General features: G+C 38.5%; 1 protein-coding gene across 1 annotated transcript in view; it reads right to left on the bottom strand.

Moving 5' to 3' along the window:
- The window catches only part of LOC107091773 (forkhead box protein K2-like), a 21,822-nt gene extending 12,397 nt beyond the window's left edge, over positions 1 to 9,425 (bottom strand). The window contains exon 1 of the mRNA XM_015385924.1: positions 8,933 to 9,425. Within this exon, the coding sequence (XP_015241410.1) occupies positions 8,933 to 9,222 (290 nt within the window). The 5' untranslated portion in view covers positions 9,223 to 9,425. The remainder of the gene's footprint in view (positions 1 to 8,932) is intronic.
- Between the last annotated feature and the right edge of the window lie 7,807 nt (positions 9,426 to 17,232).

Genomic DNA, 17,232 nt, shown 5'->3' with positions numbered 1-17,232 from the left:
AAAGCTGCATTTCACCTCCTGTTATTAATCGTCTAGATAATAATAAATTATTACTTTTTTCATTTAGTGGGGGAATAATGATGGACATAGTCAGATAAACACAAATCAAATGAACAGTTTGCCAAAAAAATTGCCATCAGACCCAGCGGTACTTCACACACGGCTACGCTGAGAGAGGGCTGCGGCAGAGGAGCTAACGTTAGCCTCGGAGCGCCGCTGGTTGCCACGGTCGTCTCAACTTCGGAAATTGTTTAATTACACATTAAATCGGTAAATGGACCATATAGTGATGCTTTAAAGTATAATATTCTCGCCTCAAATTATCTTAAAACGTACTTTTATTAAACAACAGCAACAGAAAAGAGAACTTTTAACGTTCAACGGAGCGCTCGATTGAAAGCTGCTGCTGCCGCAGTGCATGCTGGGACAGCTGTCAATCTCAAGAACGGACAAGTCTGCTCTGATGCATGCTGGGTAAAGAGGGAGGGGCCAAAACAAAATCCAGGGACTATCTTTGTTCTTGGTCTGCTCTCATGTGAATTGGAACAGTACTGGGGCTAAAGTTGATGATCTTTCACGAGCACATGAGAACGCACAAGCACACATATTGAGAAACGGCCAGTGACAAGTGATGCACAGATGCCATTATTGGCCCCGATACCTGGCTGTGCAGTATTGGCCAATACCGATACCATACGGATACCATCTGTATGAAAGTGATGTGTGTATATATATGAAGAACTGCAGACTACTTAGATGTAAAATAATCATGGCTTCAAGCTGCTGCCTACCTTTGTAAAGCAGGCAAAATAATAATAGAAAGTGAATCCAGTAGAACTTTTTATTGTCTACCTAGAATGAGTGACAATAGTTGAATAAACATTTGGCTCTCAAAATAGTATTGGTGCCCTATTTGTCGGTACTTGCTGATACCGATACCATCATTGTAGTGCTGGATCAAAGCCCTGCCCGATACTGGTATCTGTGCAACACAAACTGTGACAATCAAAAAAATCTTAATCTCCAGGCGATGACTCCTTTAAATAAGTTGAGAAAATGTCATATATGGGTGTCCTGATCGGTTATTGAAATCTGGCCCCAAAATGAATATTGGAATAAATCGCCCTGATTCTAAAACCTCCGCTGACAGAAACACTCTGCTTCTGTTTAAAGTTTAACCCACTAGTTATTAATAACTGGGTCGGTAGTTCTCATATCTATTTTAGTCGACTTTTGTTCTCTTTTTGAAAAATATCACTTGACAAAAACTCTTAACATTTCACGCTACAAAATGCTTGATAAAACATGCATGATTTGTGCCATTAATGTGGGTCAATAATCAAAGCCAGACGTCCCTCAGTTCAGTTGTTTTAAGAAATTTTGGACTCCAATCGCAGATGTGAAAATCCTGAACATTAAGAAAAAAAGCTGGATGAAGTTTTAAATAATTAGCTTTTTTCTTTAACAAGCAAAAAACAAAAAGGGTAAATATAAAGTCTGCATATGAAACTAGATGCTGTAAGCTTTAGAAAACTGCCGATCTGGAGGAATGTTGTGGTTTTTAATTCCTGCCTGTGGATCTCAGTGTGTGGATGAAGACCACAGACGCAGAATCAAAGTGAGTTCAGTATGTCATTCAACACCCCCTCCCCTCCTGCACTATACAGAACCCTTTTTATAACCCCATTTTTCTCACACAAGAACAATGAGCCACAAACTATGAAAAAAAAATGAGGAAAACACAGTTGCTACGCTGCAAAGCCGCGACGACGGCAACAAACAAAGATGGTTCAGCTGAAAGCTTTCACTTGAATTTCACCCCCACCCACCGCGCTGCAGAGAATGTAAACAAAAGAGGACAGACACAGAGGAAGAGCAGCAGCTTGGAGAGGAATTGTGGGTGTGGGAGAGGACAGAGGGTTGAGGGAGGAAGGGAATCGGGGGAAAAGGGTCGTTCCTCTATGCCGACTGAATCTTACATCACCGGAGAGGAATCCGTGGAATACCAGCAACCTGAACCACAGCTCCACAAGTTCCCTCATGCTACCAGTCGGCTTCTTCACACAGTTGATGCTATTTTCCTTAATATGAAAAGTCTGAAAAGCCCCAAGTTGGATTAATAAATGACTCTATAAGTCACTCATTTTACTTTACAGTTTAGGACGCATGCATGTGAATTGCAACCCTACAGAGGATTCAAAGAAAACTGTAATCTTTCAAACTGGCAGGAAAACATTCACCCGGGACGGAAACTGCATCAAGTCAAAACAAGTCGCTGTTTTTCTCACTGTTAGAAAATGGTTTCATGTTGGGAGATTGTGCAACATGTGAGCACAGTGAGCAAATTCTGAACAGAGCTGGCAGGAGCTGCAGGCTTTGTTTACATTGCAGGACACTTCTGTGAATAAACTGCAACCATTATTTTGGCACGACCAGATTCCAAACAAATCTGTCTGAGGAAAATGTAAACAACTCTGGCTGTTGGAAGCAGAAGAAAACCGTCAGGAAAATCTGCAAAAACTCAGCTAAAAAAAGAAACACTGACTAAATGCAATAGCTGCATGTTGAGCCGTATTAGAAACTCTCAGGATGCATTCATACAGCTGCCATTTTTAGGAGGGAATTTAAATTCAAATTATATCCATTCATCTTAAGTTTAGTTTTATCATTTAATGTTAGGATTAAATTTTGCATTAGGTGGAGGGGATAAAACCCTGTTACAAATTAGCTTCATGTAACTAGCCCATTTACCTCAAGTTGAGGTTTATTCAAAACTTATTTTATGACAGAACTTTATTGAAAAAAAAAATACAGACATGCAAATTAACAAAGAAAGGAAATAGAAAAGAAATTAAGAGCATAAATCAAAACTTTAAATTGGCTTTAGGTTCTAAATAAAACCACCAAGTCAGTTGCCGGTTGGTTGGTTTTCTCTCTTTCAAACATCTTTAGCTGAAATCAAGCAATAGATTGTTCTTTAAGGCAGGATGGCGCTGATTTGGAAGAAGAAAAAATCCTATGGCGTTTCTGTTGCTACTGTAAATGTAGCTGTGCGCAGCGATACTTTTAAGACGCATCCTCTGTTCCTTCATTCCATGCAATGGTCCAATGAAAGCGGACTGTTCTGGGGTCCTGATAAACTATGCAGACTGGCTAATTTAACCGTGCCAGGGTAGAGCTCTCAGGTCTCTGTATGGGTCATGGATTGAGTTCACAAAGACTGAGGGAAAAAAAAGAAATGGATAAAATCAAGAAGATCCCGCCCAAAAACATCTAATTTAATGGAAATACAGTTCCAATGAAATCAGAGCAGGTAAATAGTTTTAAACATTTTTTTTATCCTTTTATCCTTTTTTATCCACCTTAATACCACTCAGATCTCAGAGTTCAAGCCTACTTTGTGGACCCAGAACTAGAACCAAGCATGGAGAGGCAGCATTTAGTTCCTATGCTCAAACATTGCCTCAGATTGTAATGCAGGTAGTTTGACTGTAATCTTTAGTTTTACTCACTAGAGGAAGAGGAAAAGGCCAAAAAAACAAAGGCCTTCTGTTAGAAAAATATCATACGGCTTCCCAAGCTTTAGGCTTAATCTGTGACTGACAAGTTAATCTCAAAACACACAAACGGTTTAAGCTAAAAAACACCAATTCAAGTTTGACAAGTCTTGCGATTTTTATGACCGTTTTCCAAATAGGCGACATGCAGAGCTCTACTTTATCAGTTTTCTGAATTTTGCAATGTAGAACAGAGACCCCCCCCCCCCCCCCCCGGAAAAACCAGATCCAGGCCTTAACTCTGAAATCTGTGAAGAAAACTCGTTTAATAGGAAGGAAATGATGGAAGGCACAAAGCAGAGAGTTAAATAATGAAATGATGCAACTTCTTACAAGAGCGGTGCTTTTTTTTAAGATGAAGAAAAACAAAGATCGTTATTTTTGCTGCAACATAAAGCACCATCTCTACCACCAGATGGACATTTTCTTCCCACAGTAACAACCGAGGATTTTAAAGGAGTCATAACCTGGTTCAGGGTTCAGTTAAGGTCCTTCTGAAATTGTCCTGAAATTCAAATAAATCAATTTTAGAAGAAATAAATAAATAAATGGAGCTCAATCTGGCCCATTACTATAATTTTGGTGTATTTGCACTAAAGTTTATGTAGTGCTAACGACATTAGCAGTTAGCCATGGTTTGTTTACTGCCATTTTCTGGTCTGTTACAGACAAAGAAATAGGGGTGGTAATAGCAAGCCAGGCTAATGTTAGCATCATAAATTGCAAGTCAATGTGGAGAATCAAAATCTTCCGTTTTAAACAAAAATCCCTCAAAGAAAAAAAAAATAAGTAAAAAAAAACACAAACAAAAAACCCAACAAGCTTTCACACCCTGGATAGCCCAATAGTTTTACACTGAGGCTCAAAAGTCTAATTTTCAGGTGATGACTTATTCAAGTCATTTTCTATGGATCTACTTCATAAAAGTGGGATTTTATTAACCCAAAAAAGGTCACAAAATATAAAGAGGTTATAGCCTCTTTATATTACCCTTTTGAAACGGCGCCCAGATCGGTCCGAGCACGATAACCGAGATAACTGTTGATTGAAAATGGCACGCAAAACTGAACCGGTACTGTGCCAGACACAACCGATCCACGCTAACATGGTACTAGCTCATCAGTAGGTCTCGCTGCGGTTCAGTTCTGGCTCGATTCTCAGATAACAAAGAGTGCTGTCATTTCCTGCATCTGTAAGCCCTGATTAGACTATCGTTTGTCGTATCCACTTCCCAAAAGTCACGTAAATTCAACAAAGGCTGCCTTCTTCGTCTGGCTCTCTAAAAAACGTTACGGGCGCAGCCATATTGATTTGCTTGTTTACCACTAGAGAGCAGTAGTACCGTAGATCGCCGCTAGGAGGCGAGGAACCGTGCTAGCGTGGTGTGTAAACGGTCATAAGGAACCGAGCTTGGCACCGTTAAATGATCCACGTTCTGCACAGAACCGTTTTCAGATGTTAGTGGAAATGGGGCTTATATATCAATTACAGCAACAGTGTGAGGCTTTTGCTTTTTTTCCAGTCATTGTTGGCTAATATATTCCAAGTGGAGATCAATTGATACAGGTTTATTGTTTAGAAATTTGCTCCCAGTATTGTTTTTCTCTGCTTTGTTTTATATTATAAGAATAAAACAATAATAAATGTTACATAAATTGACAATCCATCAGCTTCACGTGATGGGAAGGCTGCCGAATGCACCAAAGAACTGGCCAACGTGTGCGTGAATCAGCCGATACAAGTAAGAAAAATGCTAAGCAAAGGTTATGAATTTGCATTTTGCCTGCTAATACAATGTTTAGCCAGCTGGATATAGTCGCAAAGCAGCAGAAAGTTGCATCAGATACTTTTAACATTCCCCAAAATGCCAAAGGTCACAGAGTGACGGAAGCAAAAATACAAAAGGCACAAAAATGGGCAATTAATCGCAACTAATATATTGTCATAACGTCTGCCGTAATCACTGCCAGTTTTTTCATACCTGATACAGAATGTTCTGTAGAGTTGGGTTAATAGGCGACACCAAACTCTGCGATTTGGAACCAGTAAGGTTTTTCAAAAAGGAATGTAAAATCAGAATTTTGTGTCAGGATTACAGATGTAAACACAAGAAATCGACTCACAGTAATGTTACCGTTGTCCACTAGAGGGTGCAACAGTTCATTCCTAAACAGAGCTTCACTGGTATTTGCAATAGAAGTAATGTCAGAACAGATGCTAAAGCAGAAACATCAATGGATCCAGATTCCGATCAGGAATTATTTACAGTTCAATGGCGACAAGAATGCAGAATGGACTTAATTATGTTCTTTCTATAAATATAAACAATCAATAAACTCCCTAAGTTATTACCTAAATGGTGCCCATTTAGCTGAGCTTTATGGTGGAGCAGCGCAGCTTCTCTGCTGTGCTGGGAAGGTGAGGACGTATTTAAAGTGGAGGGAATTATGCAAAGTGTTTGTTACAGAATAGTAATAACATGTTCGTCATAAGCGTGTTGGTAGGGAAAGGCTTTTTATGTTGATGGACTTCATGAAGCCGTCTCCTGCGAGCAACCAGAACACACCCCCAATTTATAAGAACTGCTAGCAGCAAAGTCTCTCTGGGCATTACAGGCTGGATTACACTAAAAACAGAAAGCTATATCACAGTTAGCGTCCACTTCTTGACACAAAGTGGCAAACAGTCAGACAGTCTTTAGTTTTGGATCTCTATACATTAGAAATCAGAAGCATTTCACATATTGTACTCATCTTTTCTAATTCAGTTCATTTGTTTTTTTGTTTATCCAGTCAGAAATGAATAGAGCTGGCACAATAAACCGTTAAAATATAATGTACTTTTTCTTTTGACTCAGCATATTGGAAAGAAGGGAAAAAAATTCCCTTTTATGTTAAGGAAAGATCCTCTTAATAAAAGAGAAAACTCAGCTTTTAAAGAAAATTACTGCTCATCAATTAATAATATGTTGATCAATACGATATTTGTACTTTAAAATAATTTAGGGCAGCTATCGCTTAATAATCAGATAGCAAAAGGCTCATTAAAGTAGGTTTTTTTTTTTAGAATTAAACCAAATAAAACTGAAACTTTTCCACCGGTGTAGTTCTGGATAAAGTATGTTGACAGACTAAAAAGTGTTTTATTTTAAATGGAAAATATTTATATATATTTGGTAAAATTACTGTTTTAAGTGGGTCGCTTTGTCAGCTTAAGACTAAAAGTCTCTAAACTCCATTAACGATTAATCACTAAATTATTTGACCAAGTAGCACTAAATTGGTGACTTAGAAACGACGCTGTCAAGGAACGCTATGGACAGCGGAAACATGCAAGAGGAGGAGAGTTTAGTGTCGGAGGTCGTGGATGAGTCTCCTCCGTCATCCATTTTTTATTTAGAGGAGGAAAGCGGGGATGAAGATGTTGTGGAAGAGGACGCCAGGGCGGCAGAAGCTTGGTTTGGTGTAGAAGGCTTCCAGCCGTACATGTTTGAGCCCTTGCCTCGCAACGCTGCCAGTTCTGTTAGCTCTACGCCTGCCGAAGACACAGACGTCCATCCCTGTGAACACTGGGACGCAACTCAATGGGAAAGGAAAGGATTCTGATTTCTTATTTCAACTGTATCAGCATATTACCTGCAACATATGAATCAAGATGGTATGGTCGAAAAAATTTGAAAGATGACTGTTGATATACAGAGGTGTACTTCGTTACTGTACTCAAGTAAACTTTTTAGGTATCTATACTTTACTTCATTAGTTATTTTTCTTCCTACTTCTGACTTCTACTCATTACATTTTCACACAAGTATCTGTACTTTCTAGTCCTTTTTTAAAACAGACATTATTCGTTACTCTTGGCTGCAGTTTAATATTTATAAATCTTTATTTCCCGTCATGTGCTCCATCCAATGCAGATCATTGGCTCAATCAACATTTAGTGAAAACTAGTGTGATTGGATGAGTCATAGAACGCAAACACTCATTGGTTAGCTAAAAGAAATCATCAGAAGCAAGCAGGTGTTCTTCAAACTGCTAACGTGAATTGTCTATGCCATGCTACAATGATGGATTCAGAAAAAGATGTTGAAATGTCTGAAAGGTCGGACACAGGTGAAAGCGTGTCCGTTTTTTCTAACTAGTCGAAGAATTTAGCTTTCATTTCATATAGCGGCATCTGGCTGCTTTTTTTTTTAAATGTTACTTTAAACTTTTATACTTTAAGTAGTTTTTGGAGCACATACTTTTTCACTTTTACTTGAATAAAAAGGTCAAGTTGATACTTCAACTTTTACCAGAGTGTTTTTAAACTGCAGTATCTATACTTCTACTTGAGTAACAAATGTGTGAACTTTTGAAACCACTGCTGATATATGATTGGCTGAATTTAGTTGTACAAGCTGATGTATAACTAAATGGCCTGCATAACAAAACGAAAAAAAAAAAAAAAGATTTTAAGACAGGATTTTTTTTTTATAAAAATGTTCTACATTTTGGGACCACATATTCTTGTAAAGAGTATATTTATATACATGTTTAAGCCACAATAGTTTGACATTTAAATATGACTTTCATAGACTTCATAAACACATATCAGGAGATATAAAAATTATTTTAATGCTAACCAAAAATAAATTATGTTTTGCTTATTTACCTTTGACTACAATAGGTTTAAAAAAAAGTTTAAATCCGCTGGTAAAATAAGGGGGAACCAGATTGTAAATTTGGCACCTTATGCGTTTAAACTAAATAATATTCAGAATTGCTGATAAAGTGCATGGCAGAGTTTTTAATGCATGCATGATGGTTTAGCTCCTGTTTACCAGCCAGAGGAGTCTGAGTGTGAATCTGATCTAGTGAACTGGAGGTCACGGCTTGTTGCTCTGCAGGGCGGAGATCTGCTGGTTTGTTTACGTTCTAAAGGTCCAGAGGAGTTTCATTCACAACTTAATACCCAGTAGGAAACACCCACAGTCTGGAGATAACTGCATCAACCAACACGTTTCTGACTGGAAGGGCGTGAAAATAACCAAAACATCAACGATTGCCGCATTAAGCTGAGAAGTTGTGCCATTTTCACCGACTGGCGTTAATAACTGCGCAGTGGGGGAGAAATCCGAAGCTGGTCCACGGGTGGGCTGTGGAATGTGAGTGGAATGACGGCGGGAGGGTTGCTAGTAGGAATGTCAACAAAGAGAATGGCTTTAGGAAACAGGATGCGGACTTCTTGCTAACATGCTAAAACACGTGGTCCTCTCGACCCTTCTTCGAAAATATAAACCTAATGTTGTTCAATGTTAATGTTAGACTTTCTGTTGGTCCGGCTACTTTCCCCTGCTTTCCCCGGGGGGTGGCGGTGCTGGAGGGGGCACTTACATTCGCGGTAGCTGCAGAGGAGGGGCACCCCGTCTGAGGAACACTCCGTCCACAAACACCCCGTTTTTACCAAGGCACCGCAGGTAGAAATCCCCGCTGCCGGTGCCGTCGTCGCTGGCCGTGAATATCTCCAGGTGCCGCCGAGAGATGAAGCTCGAGTGGCCCATGCTCACGTCTACGGATCCCTGAGAGGAGTTCCGGCCGATGGTCACCGAGCGCTTCTTCATCATGTATTCGAATTCACGGCCCTCGAGCCGGGCAATCGGCCCAGACGATCCGCTGACAGACATGTTCGGGGTTGTAGCCTCGAAACGCCTCAAAATAAAACGGTTGGGGCAACTTTAGTCCACTGCACGGACGCCCGACTGTGGCCCTTCAAAGGCGTTCAAATGAGGCACATCTAAAAGAGGGGGTATCAAACTGAAAGCAGGAATCCAGAGGGAAACATGCGAGGCCAGGGACAGCGGCACCGACCCACCGCCGAGAGAAAGGGGGGCCGCTGAGAGCCAATCAAATGAGGCCAGAGGCGGACATGGGTTAAGTGACAGGGGTTCCTCCAATGAGAATGCAGGAAGGTGATGGAGCTCCGAAGCTACAGCCAATCATGTTTGAGAAGTAATCAGAGGACAGCTTCAAGGTCGGTTGGTGTCCGTGTGTAGCTTAGGCTAGCTGTACGTGCATACGCTGTTATTACAACATAGACCAACTCCACATAGATGTCCCGCCTGCTTCGTATCCCAGCACAAACGGTTCGTCAGCATGTCCGCCATATTGCTAGTGGCAAGCCCTAAAAAAGTTGACCACAATAAACAGCAATGCTTGGTTCCAAACCAAATTTATAGCGGTGAGGCCAACTGCTTTTCATATTTCAGAGGGAAACTGGGACCCTAATGCTAAAGTGTAACACCTTAATTTGAAAAGGAGTCACACACAAGTTATTCTATCTATCTATCTATCTATCTATCTATCTATCTATCTATCTATCTATCTATCTATCTATCTATCTATCTATCTATCTATCTATCATTATAAAAAATGATTAGGTATTCATTTTTCTTCAGTACAGGGGCCAACAGGGGCCAGGGACACTGGCCCCTGTTGGCCCCTGTCTAGAAATAAAGTTCATTTGATGGTGGTGAGTTTTGGCAGCAAAACGTTGAGATTATTACTGTTTAAATAACAAAAAAGACAATTAATTAGATTCTAACGAAAAAATATTTATTTTTCAGTCCCTCGTTATACTACTATATAACTATAATAATAATAAAAAATAATAATATAATAACAATAATAATAATAATATATAACTATAATTTAGGCCTATTTATATAATTATTATTATTGTTAGTAGTAGTAGTAGTAGTAGTAGTAGTATATTATGTTATAGCCAAACTATAATATAGGCCTACTACTACTAACAATAATAATAATAATAATAATAATAATAATAATAATAATAATAATAATAATAATAATAATAAAAAAATGGAAATTCTAACCTGTTTGTTTGAAATTAGAGAAAAAGGTAAAAAATTGTGTGGCATAAGGATGAACGCCTTTCTTACACAGCATCTATTCTCATATTTCTATGCTTTTGGCTGTGCTAAGAGGCGGACTGTAGCGCAGTGGATCAATACATGAACACATGCTGTCTTTACACGTGAAGATAACCGTTCACCCTGAGCACTAACCGGGCACCAGCCGGTTTCTCTCTCTGCTCTCATGTTATGAACTGTGTGAAAATGTAGGAGTGTGAATGAAAAGGTTCTCCTCGTGTTTCACACCACGGCATTGTGAGGCCACGATGCGTGACGCCATACCACGACACGATCCGTGTCTGGTTTTACTCTTTGCAGACACATTTTTACTGTCAATTAGATGGTTATACATGTTTTAAAAATGGCCTAAAAAGCAAGAAAAGTTATACTTTTATAGCGAATTTCGAAATAAAGTGAAAAAAATATATATTTGTCCACATTTAGAACAACATCTTACATTTTTATTGTATTTACACTTATAATAAAACAGTCTCTAAGGACTGCTTTGGTAAAGTCATTATATTTTAACTATCAGGCATGAACTGTATATCTGTAATATATCACAGCAGATGGATGGGTTTGAATTGGCCTTCATGTCTGCACCAGATGCATCTTTATTGAAAGAGATGCTTAAAATGATCGATAGTGGCGGAGATGCTGTGTAATGGAAACGAAAGAAAGGCATCATGGGAAGGACTGACATACTTCACAGGTCTGTACAAAACACAATACTCTGTCCGATCAGACAGAGCATCATTTCAAATGCTAGAAAATGTTCTTTTCAAATGAATGTTTGTGAGGAACCATCAGTCTCCAGTTGATGAGACCTTTCATCAAGTTTACAGATGACAGATCATTTTATAAATCTGGTATAATATGGATATCTGGTATCAACATGGCCTCAGTTGAACATCTACAGTCCAGAGCTGCATGGTGATCACTATGGAATGAGGAAAAACACACCACACATGTAAAATAAAAACTGGATGTTAAAGGTAGAGTGGAAGATTTTCTCAATTTTTTAAAAAGACCTGCAGTCTCCACTTTAAGAAAAAAATGCACATGCACAACCCTGTACCCGCTCCTGAGAGGGATCCCCTATTAAATGTGTGCGACAGCATGCACAAGCCTTTATCTCCTCGTGCACGCTCTGTTTAAAAACTGCTGTTCTCTTATAGCTCATACAAGCGTACCGTGTGTCCGAACGTCCACTCTAACTCCTAAATCCCTCAATCACTGATTAGAGCGGGGACTATATAGTGGATAGTGAACTCAGTTGGCCGTTTGGACAGATTGCTTTTCACTCCCCGTTGGCCACGTAACTCCTCTTCCACAGATGCCTGCGCCATCTTTGTTATTAGTCACTGCTGTGGGGTAGTGACAGCCTATGGCGACAGCGAGCCGCTGATATAGCAAATCCCATAATGCTTTGCGAGGAGAGCTTTCTGGGATATATCTGCCTCTTCTGAGGCCTTTCATGTAAAAACTTTTTATCTCACGACCGTCGGCCATTTTCAAAGAACCGCGGTGAGAAAGGTGAGCTTCAATGACTGTCTGAAACCAGCTCACCACATAAATACGCCTGAAAGTGCTCATGTGCAGAAAGAGATGGCTAACAGAAGGAGCACGTAGGACGGCCTCACGTAAACATATCACCAGAATGATTGACAGTTAGGAGGACCACTTATTTTAATGATCCACCCGGAAAAAGAACATCCTCCACTATACCTTTGATCGGGCCCAGTTCCACTCACTGGACCGACACCAATATGCTTCAAAATGATTGGCCGATACTTATGTCAATATATCCTGCATCCTTAGTAAGAACCTATACAGAAAGTTTATTAAAATACATCTAGAAAGATAAAAACACTAATTTAGACTTTCTGTTTTTTGATAGAAGTTAGATTTTAGCTTTGATGTTTCACACAGAGTTGATCTCATTAAGTTCTACATTGTACTTTAGCGCAAAAGTGAAATGAAGTGTTTGCCTACAATTATACTTAATACTTTTAAAAGCTACTCTTAAAAAATAGGTCTATGCACATAAAATTTATTCATTTTCTTTTGCTCACGGTGGTGGAAGAGAGAACAAAACACTAACTCTAGTTTTGCTCTACATAAAAATTTCAGACAGGATGATATAGACTGAACTGAAGATTAGTTACTAACTAAGAAGTAGAAGGTACAGATATTTAAGTTTAAATGTGGTGAGTAAAAGTGAAAAGCCTTCAGAAAAATACATACTCACATAAAGTACACAAGAAAAAGCAGCTTAAATACAGTAGCTATGTATTTATGCTTACTTGACGTTTCTGGTTTTGGATTTATTTTGTTGCTAAAATGTGAGAGATGGAATGATGCAAATACTTTAGTAAGACAGTAGTTATCTAGTTAACAGGCTTGTTGTCTTTGTTTATTGTTTTATTTATTTCCTCTGAGCAGAATATGAACTTTAAAGTGAACCTTTATGCACTCAAAGACCAGCAGACAGGCCTTAACCTCTAATTAAATAACTCAATACTTCTTTATTTACTGGCTCTATGTTTATGAACTGGACACAACATGGAAAACAGCATGCAGCCATAAAAATGGAAAACATTGACAGACATTCAAAGGTTATACCCATAAAAAATAAAAACAGAGTCAGTAATAATTTTTTTATTTTTATTTTCTGTATGTTATAAATTTGATTCTATTTTACTGCTAATTTGTCGAGTCACAATAAGTTTCCGTAGGCGGTTAATTTTTACATGAACAGTCAGGTTTTAAAACCCATTAACCAGACATCCTGGGTAAAACTTAGCAAACAGTAGATGATTCATTGAAGGATGAAGCATCAATCTGCCCCTTTGATCTGGAAAATCTGATGTGGAAATTTCACTGGGGGAGGCAGAAATCATCTGGATGAACAAAAGCATGCACACCTACAGTCATCTCTATGGGCTGGGAGTCATAACCTGTCTTTTTATACCATCATAAGAAGCTGGAGAACCCAGAGAGAACATTAAAAAACAAAGGTGCAGAGATTGGGACTCAGAACAGTCTGCTAATGCTACTGCTTCTATCTATTGGCTGATTAATAATATAAATGTGAAATATCAATATATTTAACTTTCCTGGATAGTTGATGTTGGTTCTTGACTGCATAAATGACCAGACAATTTAAACCTTTTAATGAAAAACATTTCAGGCGCAGAGCAGAGCTACAGGTTCGTTAGCTTCTTAAGTGATTTTATCCCTTAAAGGAACTAAGCGCATAGAAAATATTTATATGTTATTTGTTTATATCTTTTCTACCTGAATTTACACACAAAAAAAAAAACTTACACTAAAAATGTTGGAATAAAGACAACTCCATTGGGTAGTTTAAGCTCTGCTTAAATATTGGACAGAACAAACATTGGCTTTCATTTAACCCAACAGTTTGGGTTGGTTTCCTTAATGCAATAATTGGGTTGCTTATATAATCCAGTTAAGGCTCACATTGACTACTGTGCTGGATACTGTTAACCCAACATGTTTGATCGTTAATATATAACTATTATATCACAATCATGATACTTATTTTAATATTATTATTACTTATTACTAATAGATATTTAATTTCTAATTGTTAATTATTTTCTAAATGAAATATATTCTCACACCATTATTTAGCCTAGTAAACTAGCCCCACCCGCCTGCGTTTGGCCTAGCCTCCATCAATGCCCCAGGCCCTGGAACTGGCGGGCCAATCACAACGCAGAGATGTGTTTTGAATTTCTGGACGCAAAGCGGGCGGGGTTTTTAAGGCGGGACGAAAAAGCTGCACGACGCTGGAGAAGCACAACAAGGAAGATGGCAGCAACTATTGATCAGTTTTGGAAGGATTAGACCTGGGATTTTCGTTGAAACGTGAGCAGGAAGAGGCTCTACGCTCATTCATTTTTAAGAAGGTCGTATTCTGCGTTTTACCAACAGGTTGTTTTCTTTACACCCCCCCACCAGCTTCCTGTCGCTCTTACTACGTCACAGTCAGTCGCGCTCATTGGTCAGAGCGTCGGCCAATAGGCACAGACATGGTTTGAAAAACAACGGGTTTTTCTCATCAACAATCTTCCAATGTCTCATTTATTGGGGCCATACTAGATTACACATTTAATCTCACATTTAGTCTGGTTTATCAGGCTAAACAATAATGTCACAATAAAGTTTTAATTAAATACATAATTTACAGAACACAAAAACATTTGTAAACATAAACTCCTGTGTATGGTGTAAGTGGAAAAGTAAAACCTTTTTAAGGAAATATCAGCAGCTTTCTTTGTGGGGTTCCATTAAGTCGGGCATACACTGTGCGATATTTTCAATCGTTGCACACAAAAGTTCACAACTCAAGATGTATGTTCTCTCACTGTGCGGCCCGACGCTCTGGTGCAACCTTATGACGGCCTACTGAATTTCAAACATGTTTGAATTTCTCCTGACTAACGATTCCTGATCAGGAGGTCGTCGTGAGAGGCTGATCGCTCCTTGTTACCCCCTTTATACTACAGGACACGCTATGAGGCCTAAAGTCGGGCCTGATTGAAAAATTCTCGCACCAGTCGGCCCAAAAAAGGGCAAACAATGGCAGAGTATGCCTGGATTTAGTGCCAAAAATATGTTAATGTCATGCAAATGTTTTTGTGTCTGTGTTTGCAGCATTCGCTGCAGGAACAGCAGGTTCTGCAACAGCCTTTTCTCCGCTGCCATCAGTGTGTTGAACTGGTAAAACTCTAATCAAGTCTCAGCATCACACTTGAAAACATCATGTTGCACTACCAACGTGGCTGATTTTTTTCAAAATCCCATCAAATCCACAACTCAGTGTTCTATTGCATTTTGCACCATGCTTATTTATTTGTGCTGCACTGAATATTTCCATATCGATGCCTTCTGCACCTTGACTTTAAACTGGCTTTCATTTTCTCCTACACTGTTTACATTCTGATCACTGCTGCACTTTAAAAATGGAAAAATGTTAATTTCACTGCTGTAAGCTGCTCATTTTACTTCACTTTCACTTTATTTTTGGCAAATTATCCAACATTAAACACAGGAAACAGTAAAAGTAACAATAAACAAACAGACCCACAATTTACCAAAAAAAGGAAAAGGCTGAAGCAAAGCTTATTCTTGCCTACCCTCCATTCTTGCTCTTTCACTGTTGAAAAGCTCTATGCGTCGAAATGTCATTTTGTATATACTCTGCATAAACAAAATGACTGTAAAGTCTATGCCTTTGCACTTATGTTCAAGTAGGGTGTTTATGTGATGTCTTTAGATTTTGAAGGAGTGGATCTGAACCCCTCTATAAATCTCCTGGAGTGGCTGATCCTGAATCCACACTGGAAAGTACTACATGTTTCTACCCACCTATGATGACAAAAAAGACAAACAGAAGGTAAAGAGGAAAAACAGAACCGTGGCAACTTGTTGCCTTAGCAAAGATAGTTCAATCAGTAGTTTATTCTTTTTACTTACAATTTTAACAGTTAAAAAAAAAAAAAAAAACACAATTCTTTCCACTGTGCTCTGGGACCAGATGGGTCACAGACAAGATAAATGGAGATGGTAAAGAAAAAAAAACTTAATTCAAATTTCAAAAAGGATTTGAAAAATAAATTGGAAATGAAATAAGGAATATGTGATGTATGATTAGGAAAAGTTTTTTATAATCAGATTTATGAATTCTGTTTTGAAATTTATATTTGGAATTAGGATTTGAAAATACATCCACTTTATTTGTTCATTTAAATGTACAATTATAAAAGTGTTTTTCAAACTGCATTTCAAAGTGTATATTTATATATATATATATCAAGAAATAACAGTGTAGGCAGTAAAGACCAGTAGACAGATGAGAAAAAGCATGAATTCTGCACGGAAATGCAGTCATTCTATGCTCCAAAAACCAGTAATACTGGGGAAAATAATGTAGCCTTCAGCTAAAACACTGATTTCAATTTTTAACCGTTGAAGGTAATTCAGATAAATTTGGTTTGGACAGCCAAGCGATTTAAATACCTCCAGGTAGCACACATCTGAAACATTTTCACTCCACAAATATGGCGGCGACATGGTTACGCTGTTCAGCAGTGACTGAGGCGTCCGCTTATTCAAGTCTAGGCTCTAGCTTACCAATCAATTCCTGAAGCTAGGACTCTACAGTGCCTCACAAACTTAGATATTAACAACTTAATGAAGTTTTAATGTAATAATATAAAATTAAATATGAGGTAAGAAAAAAAGCTGAGTATCTTTCTTCGTGCTGAACTGAGTCTGATCGCTTTGGTCCCCATAGATGTTGTTGAGGTCCACTTCCACATGCTGGAACATCAACCGCAGGTGTTAGGTAGCACACAATAAACCAACATTATAGAAATTACAACCCAACAACTTATAACTTCATGCCCAGCAGATATAACTTAGAGAATTGGGTTATCAGAATATCCAATAAAAGAAAATAACTCAATTCAATCACCCAACATGCAGATGGGTTGAAAAAACAACCCAGCATTTCTTAGAGGGTTGTAATGAGTCAACATATGTTATACAATTGTACAGCCCAGCAATTAGAAGATTTTACAGCTTTACAAAGGCATATTATTTACAAACACTAAAAAAGATTAGATTATACCAATATTTATATATTAATGATATATCCATCCATCCATCCATCCATCCATCCATCCATCCATCCATCCATCCATCCATCCATCCATCCATCCATCCATC

This window comes from Cyprinodon variegatus, unplaced genomic scaffold (genome assembly GCF_000732505.1).
Source record: "Cyprinodon variegatus isolate N-32 unplaced genomic scaffold, C_variegatus-1.0 Scaffold351, whole genome shotgun sequence".
Lineage (NCBI taxonomy): Eukaryota > Metazoa > Chordata > Actinopteri > Cyprinodontiformes > Cyprinodontidae > Cyprinodon > Cyprinodon variegatus.
This window is presented reverse-complemented; position numbering and strand designations above follow the sequence as displayed.